The 22,977-nt window shown below is 31.3% G+C and overlaps 2 protein-coding genes across 3 annotated transcripts; both read left to right on the top strand.

The window, feature by feature from the left end:
• The first annotated feature begins 336 nt into the window (after positions 1-336).
• LOC133696091 (uncharacterized) lies at positions 337-10,124 on the top strand. 2 transcript variants are annotated; one of them, XM_062118129.1, is made up of 8 exons: positions 337-474; positions 628-743; positions 1,252-2,983; positions 8,025-8,210; positions 8,293-8,380; positions 8,483-8,553; positions 8,681-8,737; positions 9,150-9,542. In XM_062118129.1, exons 3-8 carry the CDS (start codon positions 2,864-2,866, stop codon positions 9,294-9,296), a joined length of 669 nt encoding a protein of 222 aa, XP_061974113.1. In that variant the 5' UTR covers positions 337-474; positions 628-743; positions 1,252-2,863; the 3' UTR covers positions 9,297-9,542. The 2 variants fall into 2 exon arrangements, with proteins under 2 accessions (XP_061974113.1, XP_061974112.1); XM_062118128.1 differs by lacking the exons at positions 337-474; positions 628-743; positions 9,150-9,542 and adding an exon at positions 9,551-10,124.
• A 5,754-nt stretch (positions 10,125-15,878) lies between these two features.
• On the top strand, positions 15,879-16,714 carry LOC133695947 (formin-like protein 20). Its single transcript, XM_062117932.1, has one exon. It carries the CDS (start codon positions 16,113-16,115, stop codon positions 16,533-16,535), a length of 423 nt encoding a protein of 140 aa, XP_061973916.1. The 5' UTR covers positions 15,879-16,112; the 3' UTR covers positions 16,536-16,714.
• The last annotated feature ends 6,263 nt before the right edge of the window (positions 16,715-22,977 follow it).

The following is a 22,977-nucleotide window of genomic DNA, read 5'->3' on the forward strand; positions in this document are numbered from 1 at the left end:
TACGTGCAAGAATTTTAAGCAAATGGGTGATGAAGGTAGCTTAAAGTAGGATCATGTCAATCTATGATATTTTCCTCTATCAGCATTTCAAAGAATCACACGAGCACAACTAACCTTGATCGCTTCCTTCTAGCTATCTTAGCTTCTTTTTTAGAGTAAGTATCCTCATTTCTATCTCCTCAATCTTGAGTTTTGACTAGTGTTGTTTACTCAATCATTTTCTTGAGTTAGGTTGATTGGGGGGGGGGGGGGGGGGTAAAAACACATGCATCGTTTCGAACAATGATGTCTCATCCGTTGGTCAAAGCTTCTCACGTGTCGAAGGTAGCGGATACACAATAGCACACGATTCAACCCTGCAGATTCTTTAATTGCTTGTTATCTCTATAAAAATCAACCTGGCGCCATAACATATTACACCACCAATTAACTCTACATGGGTTTGAATTTGCGGCCTAAGGAACCTCGCTGCAGGTATGCACTTCTTTTCGATCATCTTGTTGCCGAATTTTGCGATCCTTAAGTGAGCTTAATTAATTTCTTAATGATATTAAGGTGATTAGTATGCTATAGCTTTAGGTTAGTTTGAACTTTGAATGAGTAATTTAAATTGAGCACTGTTTTCAGGTGGGTTCAGTACCATATGGAGCCATGCAGCTCACCAGAAAATTAAGAATAAACATGTAAGATTCACAAGGAATTGTCAACGACTGGGTTAGTGGATTCCATGCTATGCTTGCCAGGTGAGCAGTCTTTTGCAGATTAGCCTTTGTTTCGTTGTCTGTTCGACCTTGAATACATGGATTAGGACTATTCATTAATTAAAACTAAACCCTGATTAGCTTAGAATTTCTTTGCTCTCCAAACACGATGCATCAAAAACAGATCAATTAATTATTACCATAAATATAACTACACTATGCAGAATTAAAATCCCGTGATCATGAAGTAATAGTCTAACAAATTACTATACAGGATTTGTATCCATATATATAGTAAACACGCATGAAAGCTGTATCTTTAATTAGTTTTGGTTTCCAGGTTCTCTAATGAATCTGATCCCTTCGATAAATCCAAAGGAGTGCTTTTATATGCAATGATAGGATGTACTCTTTTATATGTTAGGTGTAAGCTTTGAGTGGATAGTATAAAACGAACCTTGTGGTTAATTTCTTTTTCTTTTTTTCATACTTAAAGCTTTTTGTATGACTGTCAGCTGGTCTAATATATATATATATATATATATATTAGATCTGGTCTGATATTCCTGCCTACAAGGAGAAAAAAGAAATCTGACCCGTAGGAAGTGGAATCGACCTTCAGTAGATGGTGAGTGCCTAAAAAGCTGTGCTTTAAACTAAAGTTTGAAAAATATCAGGAGTTAAAGGACCATAATTAATAACAAAGGTCTTGGAAAGCGCGATTACATGTGTGATGCAAGAAAGACTTATAGATCTAGGTGAATATTGAAGTTTATGTATCAGAAAAAATAAAGTAAGTTCTTTCGATACACTTATTTCCACAGTCTCAAAGAATCTGCATTAGAGCTGACTTAAGATGTACAGTAGCCTTGAAAAAAATTATAAACATGGCTTTTTAAAAATTTTAATGTACATCATTAAGTGAGATATCGGCCAATTTTTATTTCATATATGAGACATTTTGTTAATTAAATAGTGGCGATTTTTATTTTATAAAACATAGTTGATAAATATGTTTTATTTATTTTTTAAACTTTTTATTTAATAAGGGTCTTGAAACATTGCTAAAGTTGTATTTAAACATTGCTATAATGGTTTAACTTGTTTTTTGGCCTTGATTTTGCTGCTGGAAATTGGTTAAGATAGGCCAGTGTTGGTGAGTTTCCTCATTTCTTGGACTTTTGAGGTTTCTTGAATTTTTTTCCAACAAATATTAAAATTGATATGAAATAAGTCTATTTGTATTTTATTTAAAATGCTTATATTTCATGTCATTTTAAATAAACATAAGGGTTCTTATAACAAAAAAAAAATTATATAACAAAAATAATTTCTAAATTGAGGGGAAATAGTGAAGATTGCTAATTCAATTTAATTTTATAATAATTTTGAATAGTATAATTGAATTCAATTATATAGTTTAGTATTTTATTCCAAACATAAAAATTATAATAGATCATCAATTGAATTCAAATAATATATGGAATTGAGTTCATTTTCATATGTGATTTAATTCCAAACAGGCTATATGCGCAAATGCACAACTATATTATAGTCCTAAAATCTTATAATCATACAAACAACTCTTTCAAAATTTACCATCATTTTTTGCCCAAACAACCTTTAAAGAATCACAAAAGTAATAAATAGAGTTTGATCCTTATTACATTCCCCCCTTGCAACCTCCAAATAATTATAAATTATTATAAATTACATACATGAGGTTATAAACCTTAAAAAAGACCTTAGACAATTTTTAGCATTTCTTTTTATCACGAATTTCTTGATCATTAAGTTATCGAAATTGCCCATATCTAACAATGTGACTTTATCTTGTTAATTTTATTTTTTCTACTTTTCTTTTAATTTCTGAGAGAAACATGGTTGTTAATATGTGCAAGAACAACACGGGAAAAGTTTTGGGAATAATTGGTTCGTACAAAAAGAAAGCAAACCATTTTTTATCCAAAAGGAAAACTAAGAATGATAAATCGATAGTTCTAGAACTTTAAGAACCTTAAGGTCGAACACATGACGAATGTAGGGCACAAGCAAAGGACTATTTATTTGGCAAGTGTTCGCATGGAATTTAACGCCCTATTTAAGTTTTGAAGGCTTCTTCAGTGTAAATAATTGCAACTAATTCAAAGGCCTGAAGCAACATGAATCGTCTTCGAGCCAAGACACTTGAAGGCTTCTCCATTGAATATTCTCAGTTAATTTGTGAAGTTTCGATCAAGAGAAAATCTTGGCGAAAAGATGGAAGACCAAGACGCTGGAAGGTGAGATCTCTGTCATGTTTCCTTTCATCTTATACGAACTTCTTTGTGTCCGAGATTACTTTATTATGTTCTAAAAGTTATTAAACCCGGCTTTGATGGATAGACTTATTTCACGGTTCAAATTTTTAAAAAGATTAAATTAAAATTGATTCGATTAAACTTGCATTTTAAGTGATCTAGCTAATCAAAAATTATTTTGATTTTTAAAAAAAAATATTTTTTATTCAAAGCAATATTGTTTTAATATTAAAACAATTTACTTTTAAATTGACATGGATTAATCATATATCCAATCAATAATCCAAGTCTTGGAGTGGGTGATGAGAGGAACTGTTGTTAGCAACTCTGTAAAAAAAAAGCATTAGCTAATAATTTAATACGACCATTGATGGTTTCTGAAGTATTTAATGGCAACAATCTTTTTTCTAATATGATAATTAAATTGATATCAAACGCAATCTTTATGATTCATAGCATCTTTCTTGGGAAGGTCCACTTCTTACCATAATGTGTGGCACGGGCGCACCATTTATGATGATCTCCCCTCGAGGAAGGTCTTGCGCGCTATCTAACCTTCCTTGTGTGGAATTGGTTTGTATGATCCTTGCTTATTTTAATATCTTGAACATCATCTTTCAGAGGAGTTTTCTTGATGCATGTGAAATTTTCAAGTAATAGATAAAATATCCAAGCAAGCATACGTAGGCAAAATGAGCAACCAAATATCATACATATGAGAACGAAGGAAATGTGTAAGGTTGTAAGGGAAGAGTTCCCGCAAGAGGACTTGGTGCGCCAAGTGGGAATGGGGGATGGTGAAAACGTTCGTCATGTATCCTTTCTCAAGGAATAAATAAGCTTGTTTTTAAGTTTCGTTGTTAAATTTAAGGACTTTTATCGATTTTAAAAAAATCTCTAAAAACTCATATTCAAATTCAATCTGAAAACTCATACCCTTCTCTTTTTTTTGGTTCCCAATGGACGGTTGAAGTTATACTTTCGTTACATTAACTGGTAGACTACTAAAGATTTTCTTAAAACAACAATCTTCATATAAAGCAATGGTATAATAGATTGAAAACCCCAACCCATTATGTTACCCATTTAGTTGGGAATCTTAGATGCTAAATAGAAATCCTTGATGAAGAATGATTTGTGTTAAACTAGTTTATTAGAATTCTTATTTAACTAGATACTCAGATTCCTAGCTAGATTACAAAGAGGTGCAATTTTTTTTATAAATATAAAGGATAATGCATTCAAAATTTAAGTATATTGAAGTGTGTGTTTATAAAAGTGATTAATCAATAAAGTTTGGGAGGTTCATCTAAATACTTATGTGTTTTATTTCTAACAATTGATATCAGAGCAAAAAAATCATTAGAGCTTGTTCATTTCAATATTTATGGGCTGATAAATCCACTTTCTGATGGATGTAAAAGATATATAATCATTTTTATTGATGATTATAGTCGAAAAATTTGGGTTTATTTTTTGCAAGAAAAATCTGAAGCTTTTGAAGCCTTTAAGAGGTATAAAGCAGTTGTTGAGAATGAAACTAACCGCCCAATAAAAGTTCTTCGAACGAATAATGGTAAAGGGTATAGCTCGCATGAATTTGTAAATTTTTATAAGACTTGTGGAATTAAGAGGCAACTCACTGTAACTTATATATCTCAACAAAATAGAGTTCATGAAAGGAAAAATCACACTATTATGGGTATGGTGAGAAGTATTTTGACAAGAAGTGGCTTACCAAAGGATTTTTGGCTTGAAATAGTAAATTGAAGTATTTGTATTTTGAATAGAAATCCTACACTTTGTGTTCAAGCTAAGACGCCAAAGAAAGCTTGGAGTGGACAAAGACCGGCAATTGTTCATCATAGAATTTTTAGGTGCCTAGCCTATGCCCATGTTCCAATTCAAAACAGAAAAAAGCTTGATGATAAAAGAGAAAAATGCATTTTCTTGGTAATAGTGATCATTCAAAAGCTTATAAACTATATAATCTCATCACTAAGAAATTTATTATTAGTCGAGATGTTATATTTTACGAAGCTGAATTTTGAACATGGAGCAATGATGTTGAGTACCTCAACTGAGTTTAGTTTGAAACTAAATAAGAATCATGTAGGAAAAAAGGTTGATGGTACTCTTACCTAGCAAATTATAAGGAGTTTAATGTATTTAACAACAATAAGACTAGATATAATATATTCAGTAAGCCTTATGAGTAGATACATGGAGAATCCAACATAATTTCATCTTCTAACCGCTAAAAGGATACTTCGGTCCATGAAAGGTTCTATGGAGTTTGGGTTATTCTAGAAAAAGGTAGAACAATCAAATTCTATTGGGTTTACTAATAATGATTACATAGGAGATCAATATGATTGAAAAAGCATTTCGAGTATGTTTTTAAACTTGGTTTAGGAGTTATTTCATGGTCTTTAAAAAAGCAATTAATTTCCATTTTATCTAGCATAGAAGCTGAATTTGTAGCCACGACTTCATATACATGTCAAACATTATAGTTGCAGAAAATTCTTAAAGAACTTAATTTCAAGAGATAAGGTCATATGGTATTTTTTTTATAACAACAACTCAACAATTAAACTCTTTAAAAATCCAATTCTACATGGTGGAAGAAAATATATTGATGTGAAGTTTTACTTTTTAAAAGGTCTCACAAAAAATGGGACCATTAAAATTATCTATTGTAAAAGTGAAAATTAAATCGCTGATATATTCATCAAATCTTTCAAATTGGAATTGTTTATAAAGCTCGTGAGATTACTTGGTATTTGCATTAAAAAATCTAGTCTAAGTAGAAATCCTTGATAAAAAAATAATTTGTGTTAGATTAATTTATTAAAATCCTTAATTAATTAGATAGTTAGATTAGAATAGGTAGAGGTGCAATTTTTCTATAAACGCTAACGCATTCAAAAGCATTAAAAATTTAAGCACCTTGAAATGTGTTGATAAAAGTAATTAATGAGAGATTCGTCCAAATATCTATCTATTTTATTTTAAATAGGGATGCTTTTTATATAAAATTGGATTTTGTACTTAAATATCGTCTTGTTTATCAAAACTGCTTCTTAACAACAATGAAAAGGCGAATCTTTGGCAAACCAAAGAAAGTAGTAATGCTAACTGTTTGGTAATGACCTCACCCGCAGCCACACGTATCACTATTTTATAAAGCGAAAAAAAATGATTTTGCTTGGTAGGACCCACCAACTTTCATTATCGTACCGCAAGATTTGAAGAAGCAGCATTTTATTTCTTGTTGGTATTTTTAATGAACAGTGGAGCCATGCTCCACTATCGCACTGTTCACGTGAACTTTTTTTTTTTTTGAAAAATCAGTGCGAAAAGTTTAGTTTATTTTTTTTCCCTCGAAAAACCAGTGCAGTTAGTTGATTTTACTCGCATTGTTCACATGAACGTGAACAATATTTTTTTTATTTTTTTAAATTAGTTTAAGGTGAATTAAATTTACTCGTACTGTAATCTCAATTTTATTCCTGATAATATTTTATCTAATTTTATTGCACACTCAAAAAATCATGTAAACTGTAGTTCTTGTCGAATGACTTTTGTACGTAATGAAATTGTAAATTTTTTTTTAAAAAATCATTTTACTTGAAAAACTAGTATTTAATATTATTTAATAACACTACATAAATTAGAAAGATATCGCATGATGACGTAGCATTTGTGAAATTTGATTGCAATTCCAATTATGTTCTTGCGGTGTCCGATCCAGTTAAAAAAAATTCAGTTTTTGTTGTTGTGCGTTTAAGAAACCATGAAAAATATAATCCTTGTTGGATAGATTTCGTATGTGATGACATTGCACATAGTTTAATAGAATAATAAAAAATATTTGATATCAATATTATTTATTTCATGAAGTAATAACAGTAGTTAAATTTATAATATTTAAATTAAAAATTATTAATATTAATATATATTTTTTAATTATTTTATAACCTCAATTTGAAAAATATTTTTTTAACCAAACACATTATACTACTTTTTATTTAACCTCAATTTCAACCACAGTTTTAACCAAACATATATTTTTCTAAACTAATTTCAATTAAAAATATTTTTTTATAAAATAACTTTTTTAAAACCACAACCACAACAGCATTCTGAATACCAAACACACCCAATCTCTAATTTCAAGTTAAAGAAAACCTAGGATTTTCACATACATGGCATGACTCAATGTCTTAACCAAACATTATTATTACCAAGCTTAATTAAGATTCTCTGGTAAACCAGAATTAATAATACCTGGAATCTCTAATCGCATCATCAATTTGTTTCTAGTATTAATTTCTCAATATTTCTACTTACACGCCTACTCTTTTTAACTTGAATAAAAGTAGCAATAATAAAAGTTGTAAATTACAGGTGCACTTATTAAAAGATTTAGATTTTATTAATTATTGGATCTTGAATCTTATTACATATTTATAAAATTTTATATTAATTTTTATACATGTTAATTAACTTGCATTAAACATATATTTGTAAAATAGATATTAAAAACACGGACGTGTTTAAATATATTATTTTTCTAATTTATGTGTTTTTTTTCAAAGCTTTTATTAAATTATGTTAGAATTTAAAAAATCCGTACAAAGCGTTGCAAGCCCGGGGAAATTGCCACGTCAATCATTAGCCTGATTTTTCAAAAACAAACGTGTCAGAACCTGTGATCCCTCTTTCTCTTGGAAAAAGAAAAAATATCACTCCAGTAGCCATCTCATCATCACCGTCCAAAACAAATCAACAGAGAACACGAGAAGCCTCCAAGCCCAAAAAAATCCAGGATTGTAGCTAGTATCTAATATCTTTGTTCCCGAACTATCCACACTCCAGATATTTTTCATTGCCAGCCTTCTCGAACATTCCATATCACTTAATTTGATACTTTCTAGTACTACTATTTTATTCCAATTTTCTATGTATATATAAGTGTTCGAACACCAAATCTCTTGAACCCACCATCTTGTTACAGATACAAGCCCAACGCCCCAAAGACTTTGGTAAAGTTGAATACGTTCTGAGAGCTTGGCTGGCTAGCTTACAAGTTTTGATGGGGGCTGATCAGCAACAAGGGTTACCGTCTTATTACAGCATTCTTGGTGTTAGTTCCGAGTCTTCTTTTAATGAAATAAAGCGTGCTTATCGCAAGCTTGCTATGGTATGTATCAATTGATTTTGTTTTGATATTTCTTTTGAAGTTGCGTGGTATATTATTTATGGGTGGTTGTTTGTTGGTGCAGCAATGGCATCCTGATAGGTTGACAAGAACACCTTCGCTTTTGGGTGAAGCCAAACGTAAATTCCAGCAAATTCAAGAAGCCTATGCGGGTAATTAATTAAACTTCTCTGAAAGCAGCTGACTACTGACAATGCTTTTGTGAGAAATTTTGTTTCCTCGAATCTTTAATTTTTGATGCTTCGTTTTGACAGTGTTATCCGATCATAGAAAAAGAACAATGTATGATGCAGGATTATATGACCCCGAAGAGCAAGAAGATGAGGTAGGTGATGGGTGTCAGTTCAATTTTGTTTCTAGTTTTAATCCACTGCATTGATTCGCTAATACGTTTTCCTTTTTCATTAACGCTCGCTTCGGCTGATTATTGTTTGGTTGCTTGTGTCTGCCAGGGCCTTTCTGATTTTGTGCAAGAAATATTGAATCTCATGGCCCAGGATAAGAGACAGGTATGAATTTGATCTATGATTTTTTTATATTTACTACTCATTGAGTTTCCCAATTTGCAAATTTATAGTTTCTCTGCTGAATCTTGTGATCAACCCATTGCAATGTAAAGTGCAAATATATTTTAGAGCATTAAAAATCAGATCTTGGAATGAATCAGAAATCAATTTTTCTTTTTCCTTTTTTGTAATAAAAAATACTTCATCTTTGTAGAAAACAAAATTAGTTATGTTGCTGTAGAGCATTAATAGGAATCAGATCTTTAAATGAATCAGAAACCAATCCATTCTTCTTTTTTATTGTTATAAAGGTAAATCTATCTTTGTAGTGAACAAAATTGGTGCCTTGAGAAGCATCCTTCCTTTTGAGAGCAGGGAAAGTTATGAAAGTATTTGTTTTGGTTTTGGTTTTTAGGAGAGAAAAAAAGGGTGGATAAGAGTTTTGCTTCTTATCATCATCACTAGCGTTCTAAAATTATGGTGGAAGAGAGTGTGCAAAGTTTATCAACATGGGGGAGTAGTTCGGAAATCTTCAAGTCAAAAGCCACTGTGTAGGGACTAATGTCCCACTGCTGGCACTTTGTGCTGTCTGGACAGGATGCTAAAACACCCAAGATCTGAAGCATCCTTTCGCTAGGATTGAATTCTACATTCTAAAATTAACTGACCTTTAATGACAGGGAAAAGGAATCTTTATCATTTGGGTGTTGTGGAAATCTTGTTTGTGGCAATTTTTATGCCAATTTGTTTCTGAAATGTATAGCTTGGTTGATCGGTGTGCTTCTCTTTTTAATACCATCTTCATGAATTGCGCAGAATTGCGCACAGGACAAGAGTTACAGCATGGAGGAGCTGCAGACAATGCTCTTGGAAATGGCTCAGGGATTTGAAACTTCATCGTGGTACTGTACACCCTCAATTCTTGAAGAACCTAGAAATTCAAAAAGGGCAAGGTGTGATGTAGATCCAATGATGGACAGGGGAAGTTCGCATTTCAGTCTTTCAGGCTGGGGAGTGTATGGTTGTAGCTAAGAGATCAACATTGTTTAGCCCAGAGAGCAGCACTGTTTCTTCTCAAATTCCCGACATTTTTCTGAGTTGTGGTGACAAGAATATGTGCTCTTGAAACGACCATGCTGTTGCTTGCTTGAATTGTTGGACTGGTGCTTGGGGCTACTGGAGAAGTGGATGGTGGAATGGTTTGGTTTCTTAATTAATCCTTGTCTTTCGTTGACAGGAGATGTATATATTTGTGCCACCAGGAATCTCGAACATATCCATGGAATTACTGTCTGTCCCCTCTACATGTTTGAGTTCAGTGATGGTAGCATTTCGGTTTTGAACTCTAAAATGTCTTGTGTGATTTGAAGGTTGGCAAATCTCTTTTATATTTTTCGGAATGGTATACTAATTAAAAAGATAAAATAAAACAGAATAATTTTTATTTTATTTTAAATTTCGGCTTGTTTTGAATTTTTTAGTTAAATTTCTGTTGAAATGTTTTAATTTTATTCTTCCGCTCTTGAAAAATTATTAGATTAAATTAAATTAAATTAAATATTAGTTTAATTAATTAAATTATATAAATATGAAAAGTTTTTATTATTATTTTAATAACAATGATATTAATTTTTTAAAATTAAATTTATTGTTAATATATATGATTTATATTAATAGTATATTTTTTATATTTATATTTTATAAGAATTTGAGTAAAATAAAAAATGTTTTAGATTTCATTAATTTTGATAATATTAATCTAATTTTATATTTAAAATATTTATATTTAAAATATTTTATTTTTATAATATTTTAATATATTCTAATATTTAATTTAATTTAAGTTATTTTAAGTTAAAGATTTATTTAATGTTTGACTATTTAAAATTATTTTAAATTAATTTATATTTATTTCATATTGTATTTATATTATATAATTTATAATTAATTTATTTTAAATTTAAATTATATATATAGAGAGAAACTCCAAAACATTTTAAAATTGAAATATTTTATTTTAATTAAAAAAATATTTATGGAAACGGAATTTACAACCACTTTTGAAAGACGTCTGGTCCGTCCGGGCTTCGGCTCCAATTGTATAAGATGTTTAAAGTGTAGATTATTCTGAAGCTATGGGTTTTATTGTAATTGAGCCCATTGCCACTGGGCTATCACCGACGCGGGAAGAAAACTACATGGCTTGATCTCTCACCTCCCTCCTCTCTCTTTTTTCCCACCACTTTATTTCTTAATAAAACGAATACAGGTATGGTACTTTAAAACGAGTAGAATACATACTAGTAGTGTTGTTAACAAAAACAATTTGACTTGAAATCTAAAAATCTAGAATTTTTATCTGAAATACATAAACTGTTTTGCAAGCGCGTAGACAATTTGACTTGAACTGAAATACATAAAAATATTTGACTTTGAAATCTAAAAATCTAGAATACAGGTATGCGTCAGTCTAGAAGGATGAGCACGCCTGCACATGCTCAAAGAAAAAGACTCAAGCTTGTGTCTCTTTTTTATTTAATGAGTGGTCTATTCTAGTTTTTATATATATAATACACTGTTAGCCTTGTATACAATGCTTCCTCTACTATAATAATTTTTTATGATCTCTAATGAACAAAAAATCAGGGTTTGATTTTTTTATATTTTTAAAATCTAATTTCCAATTTATTTTCACTTAAAAATACATAAAAACACTATAGAGATCTTACTAGTTTTATTTTTAATGTTAAAACACTCTTTAATTAGTCTAAAAATTCAAAATAAAATCAAATAATTCTTTTATATATTTGAATAAACTTTTCTTGATATGATTAAAGACCAAAACCGAATCGATTTTTATTGAACTCCCATATCCAATAACAACTATTATGACAATAAGATCATTTTTATTGACATGGAATTTATATTTATATCGGTATGGCACTTTCCTTTTCCCATTTTTAGCAATTTTCTTACTACTTTCTTACTGTATGTAGACTAAAAGGTAAGAAAAATAAAATTTAGAATTAAAATATAAATACATACAACCTCAAGAATCAAATATAAAAATTTAAGCATTAAAATGTATTTTATCGCGTTAATGGTGTCCATAATGAATTGTGATTGATTTTGTTTTAGATTATCAGTTTTAATTAATTTGATTAGACATGTGGTACATGTCTCTTTTTCATGATTTTTATAGCATGGTAACTTTTTGAATTAATAAACAACAAAAATGATATAATATATATATATATATATATATATATATATATATAGAAAATAAATGTGTACGGAAAGTAGAGGTGTTAATGAATATAATTGGATTGAGTCTATATTGTATCAAATCTAATTTTTAATATTTTATAAATATCAACCGAATTATATTTTTTATTGATATTCACATGTTATGTTTATATTATTAATTTTCATGGATTAAGCTTAATTAGCTAAGATTTGAGTGCAACAAATTAACCCAAAACCTATTATAAGTTGTAACAGATAATATAGGGTTAATACATCAACTAAATCAATCAACTAAAATAAAAGAATTAATTTAATTGTAACAAATAATGAGTTGCATAGTATATATAGGTTGAGTTGGCTTGATCGAGTTTTAAGAATTTTAATCTGTTACTCGATTTATGATATTTATTTTTTAAATTTTTTTAACCTATTATCATATATAAAATACGCAATTTATTTGATTTTAACGGGTTGAGTGATGCAAATATTTTAGATGAACGCCATGTTAATTATAGGTTCCCAAAACAACGTGTCTCAATTCTAGACGTACCCAAATGGTGACGTGGGGTTTTATTCCTTTCGTGGTCCATTCTCTTCTTCCTCAACAGCCCCTGAGTCAATTATTGACATGGAACAGTGATGCTGAGATCCAAAAGAAGGTTTAAGGTAGGAAGGTTCCAAAAGCAACGCTTAAATACAAAATTAAGGTGCATGATTCGGATGTTGACTAGAAAACGAGAGGAAAGGGGATGGAAGATGCTTCAAGCAAATGGGCCGGTGGGCAGTGTTAACTACTCTCCCCACTTTCACTCATCCATGATTGTGGTCGGATTCTGTTATTCCCCAACTTTTTGTCCCCTTTGTTTTTTTTTTATCTCCTTTATCTTCAAGTTCAAGTCCACGCAATCGCATTCTTCCTGCCTTGGTTCCTTAGCACATCCGCTAGTGTTCAGACAATATACTTCTTTTCAAGAAGAGGTTAATCATTTTCTTACAGCCTCTCATAATTTATAAAAAAATCTTTTCAAGAGAAGGTTAAGATTTATTGTTGGGAGATTAAAAAAAAAAAAAACATCAAATCGAGCCCCATAATGAAGTTCTAGGTATTGATTTGATTTTAACGGTTGAGATTTTATTTCTATGAATGTGTACTTTGTAGGTGGTCGGAATTGTTTGAAAACTATTAATTATTTTTCTCTAGAGAAAAGTAATTAATAGTTTCAAAGAGAAAAAAAAAAACTAATGTTTTGCAGGTCAATGCTCTGGATTTTACCATTGACTTGGCATAATATTGGACCAATGAATTTTCTTCCTTGAATCACGGGCCAAGTTTTGGTTTCTGGCGTTTATCTTCTATCGATGGTTTGGAAATTAAACGTTAATTGTTGACATTTATTTTTCTTCTTTCTAAAATAAAATAAAGACCTGTATTTCTTCACATAAGAAAAAGAGGCCCATAAATAAAGCCTTCAGATTTTTCTTACTTCGTTGCAAAACACTTTTGGAGACTATGTACAGGTAAATAGAATTGGTAAATGTAAATATTATAGTATTAAAAAGGGCCTTTTGAACGTCTGAATTGACACATGGATATGGTTTGCTTGCACCATCATGGATTCTATGAACTAATGCTTATTTATTTTTAGGATAACTCAGTTAAATTTTAAATTTATTTTATAATAATTATGAGATATTTATATAGTTATTAATTTTAAAATTTATAAAATTAATAAAAATATATACTAGACATTTATGTTAATAAGTTCAAAAAAAAAAACAAAAACAAATGCTAGTTGCAATCAATTATGGTGGCTGTATGACTTCAGAAAGTCAAGCTCCTCTCAACTAACCTCATGGTGGCTACTTCGACGTATGCTCGGGGGAGGAATATTAAACAGCCACCGGTAGGTTTCTTCTCTCTTTGCTTTGACAAATGAAAGTGCCCTTGGTCCTACTCCTCCTACTCCTACTGCTACTCCTACCTCTACTCCTACTTCTACTTCTACTCTCCTAAGCAAGTAATTAAATTTCTTTTTTCAATTAGATTTGCAGAGCGATGGGCTTTCGCTACAAGAGATTCATTGAGAGAGAATATGAGCATAGGATCAAGAGTCAAGGTCCGCGCCAGCCCCCCCACGAATTTTAAAATCTCCACATGTATTTACATTTTCTATTTGCATTGCCCCGAAAATAAAATTGGTACCAAACATGTATGGAAAAAATTAATCAATTAAGAGAGATTATTAGTGGGGAAAGAAATTGCTTCTGTGTTAATAATTTATCCAAAACATTCCATATCTATAAAGTCAGCTGAATTAGAACCAATAATTAACTATTACCGAATTGCTCTGTTACTATGGGTTTGATGAAAACAAATCTTGATCAAATCACAATATGACTCAAATTCATATAATATTTGAAGAATTCTTTTTGCTTTTATATGGGCTTCAAAGTCGTACAACGCAATTCACGTTGTATTATTCATCTGATATTTGGGTCTAGTTTTTATTTTAAATATGGTTTTGAAACTCGGCTAGGTTGGTTGATCTGAGACTCGGCCAATCCGGAGTTGTAAGCTGGCCGGATTGAAGAAAAAATAGAAAAAGAAAAAACTTGGTGTGACCTGGCTGACTCAGCAAGTTGACCCTGGCAAAACCTGGTCAAAAATCCAGTTACAACCCGTTGACTTTTGTTTTTTTAATAAAACGATGTTGTTTTGATTTAAAAAAAAATTACCCGGACAACTCGGTGACTGCCAAAACCCAGAATCCGGATCTTGGACCTGACCGGCTACCGAGCTGGGTTTAAAAACTATGATTTTATGTAAAAGTTATTTTTTAATGCAAAAAAAGGATGATAATTAACTATTTATTCCAACTAAATCTATTTCGCAAACACACAATGTAACTTAATAAATTATTAAAACAGGGAGAGTAATCAAGGGAAATCTATTCTGATGTTGTTTTCATCTGCCTATAACTTATAAAGACCCCTGAACTATCAATTATTTTGAATCACGTCTCCTATATTTTTTTTATTTTCTTTTAATTTAAATAAGTAAACCGTGGGTTAAAACTGGGGTAGTTTTTTCTAAGGACACCCCGATCTAAAACATTTTTATACGGCGTATTGCTCGCGGATATATTTATATTGCTACTTGATCTTATACATTTTTATTCTAAGATCTCCGCAAAGAATACGGAATTTCAAGCACAGCAGAGCTAGGCTGGCTAAATTTCTATTATTCAAGAAAGGTATAGCTTTATTTTCGCTGCAAGGTATACGATTCCACCCTGCATAGCTTTAATTGCCATAACAATCTTGGCAAGATACAGTAACCATGTCCTTTTTAATTTCTGCTGGATGAAGAAAGCTTAGTTAACAATTAGAGGATAGTGCTGCTACCAACCACACGCGTATGATTTGCACAAGCTGGAAGGGACTGTATTACATCTTTGATCAATTATTAATAATTGTATATTTTATATATATATTAATCCCTCAATGCATGAAGTATATATAAAGAGAAGTTCAACTTTATACACACATAATAATATTAAAAGATATATTTGATTATAAAATTTGCTCTCATCTTTATTTTTTTTTATGTGGATTTTAAAATCATCATTTAAAAAAACTAAATAAACTAATATAAAAACTATTTTGAAAATTATATGGAAAAAGTGTTGAATTTAATTCTATTTGACTCTCCTTGTCATGAAAAGAAATTACACGCATTTTTATACAATGACTGGGAGAAACTATAAGAATTCGTACTCGTATATGTATAAATATATTGATCGGAACGGTGTAGATGGTGGGCCCCAAACGCTGGACCATCCACGTGCAATCTATGGATTGCCGTATGAGAAAAGGCAACACCCTAGCAAAGGAGGGAGAGAGAAAGAAACAAAGAGAAAAGGTCCCTAAAAACAAGTCTCCCTCACTGCATTTCTGAATACTAATAATCAAATATCACCAAATTCCCGTACAACCTTTTGAGACTAGTGGCTATATCACAGTTCCATGCACCTAAGACCCTAATAAACAGCTCTTATCAAGCCCCCTTTCCTTCAATCCTTCCACCATATTGATCTCTCTAGCAATTCTCTAACTTCTAGCTAGCCTCATTATGCTGTTAAGAATGAGTTTTTTCAACTCTTTGATGCTATTAAGCATGTTTCTTTTTGTTGCGGCACCCGTTCACGGCTTAGATTCAAGGAAGCTTGATGAGACCACCGTGCCTGCACCAACTGAAGAGAAGTGCACGCCATGTAATCCAAGTCCTCCACCACCATCGCCTCCTCCACCAGTATTGTGTCCACCACCACCTCCTCCTCCAGAGTTGCCACCACCGACTCCAAAGAAGCCACCATCAGGTTACTGCCCTCCACCCCCACCCGCACCATCCTTTATTTACGTAACTGGTCCACCAGGGAACTTGTACCCTATTGACAACGATTTCTCGGCTGCTGGCCGGCCAACCGTGACTTTGCAAGTTTTGATTGGATTGGGGATATTGTTAGGATCACTGTTTGTAAGATTTGGCGTTTGAGGCCTGAATTTATAGAAGTTAATCGAGATGGCGTGATCAAAGAGTCCAGGGACAACAAGATAAAGAATTTTCGTGTCCAAAAGGATATAACTTCATAGCTAAGATGTTCTTGGTTCTTGCTTTATTATCTCTAAACTGTTCAGTATCTTGAATAACAGTCTTCTCTTCCCTTTTCGTAATTTCGTTTCAGCAACAATTTTTAATTTCTTTTAATTCCGTCCTGTTTTCTTTAATTAGTTATGTTGATGTTGCTAATCTGGTCATGATTTATGGTTTGATAAATGAAAGAAAAGTATACGATCAATTTTGGGTTCTGGGTCTATAAATTAAATGTAAACTTTTACAAGAATAATTAGGTGCTATATATATATTGTAATATTTATCTTTGATTATTGGCCTGGGATGGTTTAATGGATGAACCACCAGCATGCATCTCCACACTGGTTTGTTTTAATTAAAAACCTGCCTTCAATTAGGCCCACCATTAGTCGGTGATGTCTTTAGGAATCTCCTCCATAATCTGGACACATGATTCCAATTTTAAAATGTAGGGTTCGTTCTTGATGGACATACCTTGATTAGTTAGTTTGTGGAAAAAATCAAGTTGACTAGATAATGCGAGTGTATTTAGAATTGTGTTGTCTTTTTAATGATTTTTATTTGAAAATATATTGAAATAATTTTTAAAAAAATAATTTAAAATAAATAAAAAACTTGTCTTTGTCAAGAGGCAGTCCTTTATTCTGAAAATAAACTCGTTCAAGTCATTAATGCTTTCATTGGACAAATGGTCATCAGATGGGGAGAGTGGTCTATGGCAAGAGATCCAAAAATCAAAGAAGAAATTGAAAAGGGGCCCATCACCATGAGAATAACTTGTAACATTCGAAAAGTTATAAACCTTTTTCAATACTTTTAACCCAAAGTCATTTCAAACAAAACTTACACAATCATTGGGATTTGTGTAAAACAATTGATTCCACGTCGAGAAATTAAAAAAAAAATCCCAAGACAAAATAATCTGTGTTAACTTGGGCCGCCCCCTCCTCTCTCTTAGAAATCCCCTTCTAAGTCCATCTTTGGTTATCAAGATGCAAAGCTTTTAAAAGCCATAGTTGACCCACCGTCTTTGTGAGATCTATATAGTTAAAATTATGATTTGTCTCGATCATGGTTTTAAAAATATATAATTGATCGATATATATTGTAATTTTACATTAATTTCGTTAAAAATTCTCTTTTAAAATTTTAATTACAAAAAAAACTACAATTTATATTTTTTTAAATCTATCTTTTTAAATTATAATCACAAGAAGTACAACCGTATAGAATAATTGCACTAATTCCATAGCTTGGATGCACTAAATCCAGAGCTTGGATAACTGGGCATGGCGCCATCTGTCCCTGCAAGGCCTTCTTGCCCCAGATGTCACGAATCCTGGTTACTAGAAAATGCTTCGAAATCAAAGAGAAGATGACAACCATCTGATTTGGTGTCAGTGGATAAAATCAGTTCTGATCACAAATGTGTCAGATGTCGTCAGGTACAGTTTCTGAGATCTACTTCGGTTTCACCAAATTGTAGGGCCCAGTCACAGACAGTGGTCTGGTGGGTCATCGGTGAAGTCTGCCAGCTTGTAGTTAAGCCTAATCTCTCTCTCTCTCTCTCTCTCTCTCCCCTTTTTACTTTTCCTTTTGGTTTTCGTTTCTATCATTACTATGTAAACTCGGTCCAAAATTGTCTTGCAAGTTACAAGAAGGTGGTTAAAGTGGTTGTGCATTACTCTAGTTTGCAGAGAAACCATCAAAGACTGATCAAATTAACTGGGGAATGTTTGGGAGCACAGAGCACGTTTGTTCCAATATTTTTTAAAAAAATTAATTATTTTTTTGTTTAAAAATATATTAAAATAATATATTTTTTATTTTTTAAAATTTATTTTTAACATCAACATATTAAAACGATTTAAAAACACAACAAAAATTAAAGAAAAGAAAAACGGTTGCTTTTCAAAGTGTTTTTCACTTAAAAATACATCAAAATAATATTTTTTTTATTTTTAAAAAAATATTCTTAACATCAACACATAAAAATGATATAAAAATATAAAAAAATAAAAAAATTATTTTTATAAAATAATGTTTGAAATACAATTCTAAACATCGCATATAGTTGCCAAGGTAACTAGCGTCCCCATGTAAACCAGACTTTTTTTTATTGATTTTAATACTCGGATAGAAAATCAATGGTTTAGGTTGCTCCATTTAGTAAAGAAGACACATAATTTTAAAAACATTCGAATTACCTACTACTTGCAATAATGAAATTTTAATAGTTAAAATTCAAACTAATTCATGATAGAACTTAAAAAATGGATTAAAGTGATTTTTTTAATTTAAAAGGGACCATTATATATATAAAAATATCAACGTATTGTTTGGGAGAGTAAAAAGTCGGAGGAAGGAATGGGGGGGATGAGAATAAGGACAGAAAGTCTTTCCTCTGTTCGGGAGAGAGAAGGAAGGAAGGAAGGAAAAATTTCCCGTGCGCCCACCAAAAAGTGAAGGGAAAACGTGTGCAATTACCTATTGTAACCCTAACAAAAATTTCCCCTGGCCACCATGAAGGATACAAATGTAATTGCATCAATTTTCACTATCCATTCTTTCCTTCCAAATTCCCCTCCATCCAAGCATCGAAGAGAAAGCTGTTTTCTCTCTTTAAATGTTTCTTTCCCCTCACTTTCAATCCTCCCTCTTTCTTTCCCCTGTTAATTGGCTTCCAAACACATTGTAAGAGTTTTATCAAAATCATTTTTCAACTTTAAGAGAGCATTTTAAATTTTAGAGGAGCCGTGACTCTCATCTGGGTCTCTTAATTTCATAGTTAATTTTACAGATATAATAATGTATCATGTTTAATATAGTTTTTTTTTTTTTGACAATCAACGAGATTAAATAAAAAACAAGAACAGGTCACAAAGAAAGTAAAGACAGGGCCGTCCAGAAGATGGCTAGTAGCAGGAGTTAAGAAGAATGAATTTAAGCCAGGCTATGAATATCAATTGGGTTCTTAATTGACGGTCATTTTTTGCCGAATAATCTGCGACTTTTGCTCACCTCTCCACTGATATGCCCAAAATTGACCTCTTTCTGCAAGATCTCAGTAGCGAAAAATCGTTGAAGATGGGGTTCGATTTTCGAGGAGGTGACCTGGACATTGAACATCTAGCAATTGATGACTTTCCAGGTTGGTTGCCTAAACAAAGACCAGATCCTTTCTAATGACGAGGTTATTTCCCCCCTTTATGCAACATGATTGATTGATTAGCTTTGCCTTTTTTTTTTTTCAAGTTTATCTTTCACTAATTCTAAAGAAGTGTTTGTTAACGTGGTTTTTTTTAAGTATTTTTTAATATTTGTTTTTGAAAAAACACTAAATTAATAATTTTTAATTGTTTTAATGTATTGATATAAAAAATAAAAATAATATAAAAAATATCATTTTTATACATTTTCAATTGATAAATACTATGTACTGCATTATTTTTAATTGATTTAAAGGTTCATTTAAAAATATAGTTAAATATAATTGAAACTCAATTTTACTTTAATTAGAGTTTGAAAGTGTTTAATTAATTAATATATGTCATAATTTTGTATAAGTCCCATCAAAAAAAATTCTTAGAACATTAATTGAGAAGAAAACTATAATTTATAATTTTTTTAAACCGTAATTAAAATGCCAAATATGAACTTGGTTTTGGTTATGAAATTTGCAAGTAATGGGTGCATTTGAATTTATTATATTTTTGTTATGTTATCGGGCGTCACACTGATGTATAATTGCTTAATTATGAAACTGCACGCCAATGTTTTGCACTTTTCCGGCATCAGTGCATAAAATTGTCAGAAACCAAATAACTCTTATCTTGACTTGACTTGCTCAATGGTAATTGATTACATAATTAAGTGGCGTGGGAAGTCCTAATTTTGTCCATAGTTTGTTTAATATCACGGTTTCTAAAAATTGCCTTTATTGTACTTGTTTAACACCTTAATTTAATTTTAAAGATTTTTATATAAATTTTACTTATGGTAGAATTTTATCACTATTAAAAAAAAAAACAACTGAGAGAGGTGGAAAAGTCGTCCTGCACACCGACTGGAAAATGTCAAGAAGAAAAGTAGAATTCACCTTTTTCATGTATACGTACGATGATCAATTGTTCTTGGTCGAAAATAATAGAACACAGCAACCTGTACTGCTGCACAAAAAGAAAAAGAAATGCTAATAAAGGGGAACTGATCGATCTGAATATTGTCTGTGTGGTTTATCTGAATATTGTCTGTGTGATTAAAATGGGTGTATAGACAATAGATAGACAAGCTGAGTTTATCACACCCACACACACACATGTAGAGAGAATCCACAGCTCCTAAAAAGAACTGTTCTTTCTTATTAATTGCCATGGATGAAATCAACGAGGCGCAGTCGCCTCCACTAGGAACGGAGAAGGAAGATAAAGAAAATTACTAACTTTGTCAGTCACCCTTTTGGGGTTCGATCGATGATCCTATTTTCTTCAGTTTGAAAATTAAATTAAGGATTGCGCTATCAAGCCAGGGAAATAAAACAGCCCAAAGAAGGTTATCCTATAAAGCTTATAGGATGAGAGGTTGGTGTTTGTGCTTTGAGAACCTTGACCTGTAGTAATTCATTTCAGCTACTCTGTTTCTGGACGAAAATGAAAACAAAACACGCACACTAACAGCTGTTAAATGTTCGATGGGTTTGGAAATTGGAACCATTTTTTTATTTTAGCTTTAACTACTACCTCCTACAAGTCAAAATAAGTGCTCATTTAAGGAAAAGTAAAGAAAGAAAGAAAGAAAGCAACTACTGCGAAGCTAGTTCCATGGACACGATGAAATTGAGGAAAAAGACGAAGGTGGTGTTTGGTAGTGTTGTAGGGTTATGGTTTAAAGTTTTTGTTTTTATATAAATATATTAAAATAATATTTTTTTTATTTTTAAAATTTTATATTTCACATCAACATATATATATATATATATATATATATATATATATATATATATATTAAACCAATTTAAAAACACAAAAACAATTAATTTTAAAAAAAATTAAATTTTAAAAAAACACGATTTTTCAAACACTGCATGATCACTTTCTGCAATCCAATTAATTGCGACCGTAAAAGGAAGGGGCTATTAATTAATTTTATCTGGAGATCGCGTAAGGGTTAATTAGTTATTTATTTCTAGTGTGTTCCAATATTAATGTGGATGTTCTATAAATAATTATTATATATGGGAAGCCATTATATGGTCATGAAATGTAGTAGTAATTATTTTATGTTGGAAGTTAACGAAGACGTCAAGATCACTCAATTTGTTTATTTTCCAGCTCCACCCTATGATTTTTTATTGCCTGGGGAATCAGTTTTTGGTGAATGGAATCAGACTTTCAGAGCCAGCAAAATAACAAGTCATCAGATTGGACTCTTTTAACTGGCTGCTATCTTTTTCTACTGGCTCGTTCAATAATTGAACAGTACCACAATCTTTAAGAGGATATGATCGTAGAGTAGGTATATATTTTCATTTCTAACTAAAACCTCAATTCACAGCTAGTAGTAGATCCTGTTTAATGTGGCTCCGATGGGTTTGTTTGGATGATATAATTCTCAAAAAATTATTGATTTTGTTGAATCTTTATGCTCAGATATCATCGATCGACATCGTTTCAAGATCAAAACTTGAAGAGGGAAAAGGAAAGCACAATTTTGATGAGTTCCAGGCAGCCATACCCACATAAGAACTCGAAGGAAATTAAATTGAGATCTTCAAAATGCATATGCTTTTGAATATTGAAGACAGAGTGTGTGATGATCCAAGACGGCATACACGAATTTCAACCAGTACGTTCTTCTGCCATATAAAAATTCACTCTCTTTAAAATCAACAACTAAAGTTTGCTTGTGACGTACAATTAAATAATTTATACCAACAGGAGCAGCAGTTCTTAGAAAAGGAAGCATTCAGTATATAATACATACACTTAGTCATCCAAACCATGGCTATCCTTCGAACTGAGAGGTGTCTTCTTCTTCTTCTTGTTTTTTTTTCCCCCTTACAAAAGGAAGTCTTGAACTCCAGATTCCAGAGGAAAAGGCAACGTGAGTACCATTGAGCCAAGTAGATCACTCATTGGCAACTGTGATGTGAGGCATTGTTATTCAAATCAACATTGCCTTGGAAACTTGTTTTTATTTGTAGATCAATGTTCATTATTATGGTTTGTTGACGAGATAAATATATATATGTTTATATACTGATCATATAAATCTTTTGTTTATGTCATTGTCCGGCCGGTGACCAAGCGCATCACTAAAACGCTAATACAGTTAAGTACATAGC

The sequence above is a fragment of the Populus nigra genome, chromosome 6 (assembly GCF_951802175.1).
Source record: "Populus nigra chromosome 6, ddPopNigr1.1, whole genome shotgun sequence".
NCBI classification, from domain to species: domain Eukaryota; kingdom Viridiplantae; phylum Streptophyta; class Magnoliopsida; order Malpighiales; family Salicaceae; genus Populus; species Populus nigra.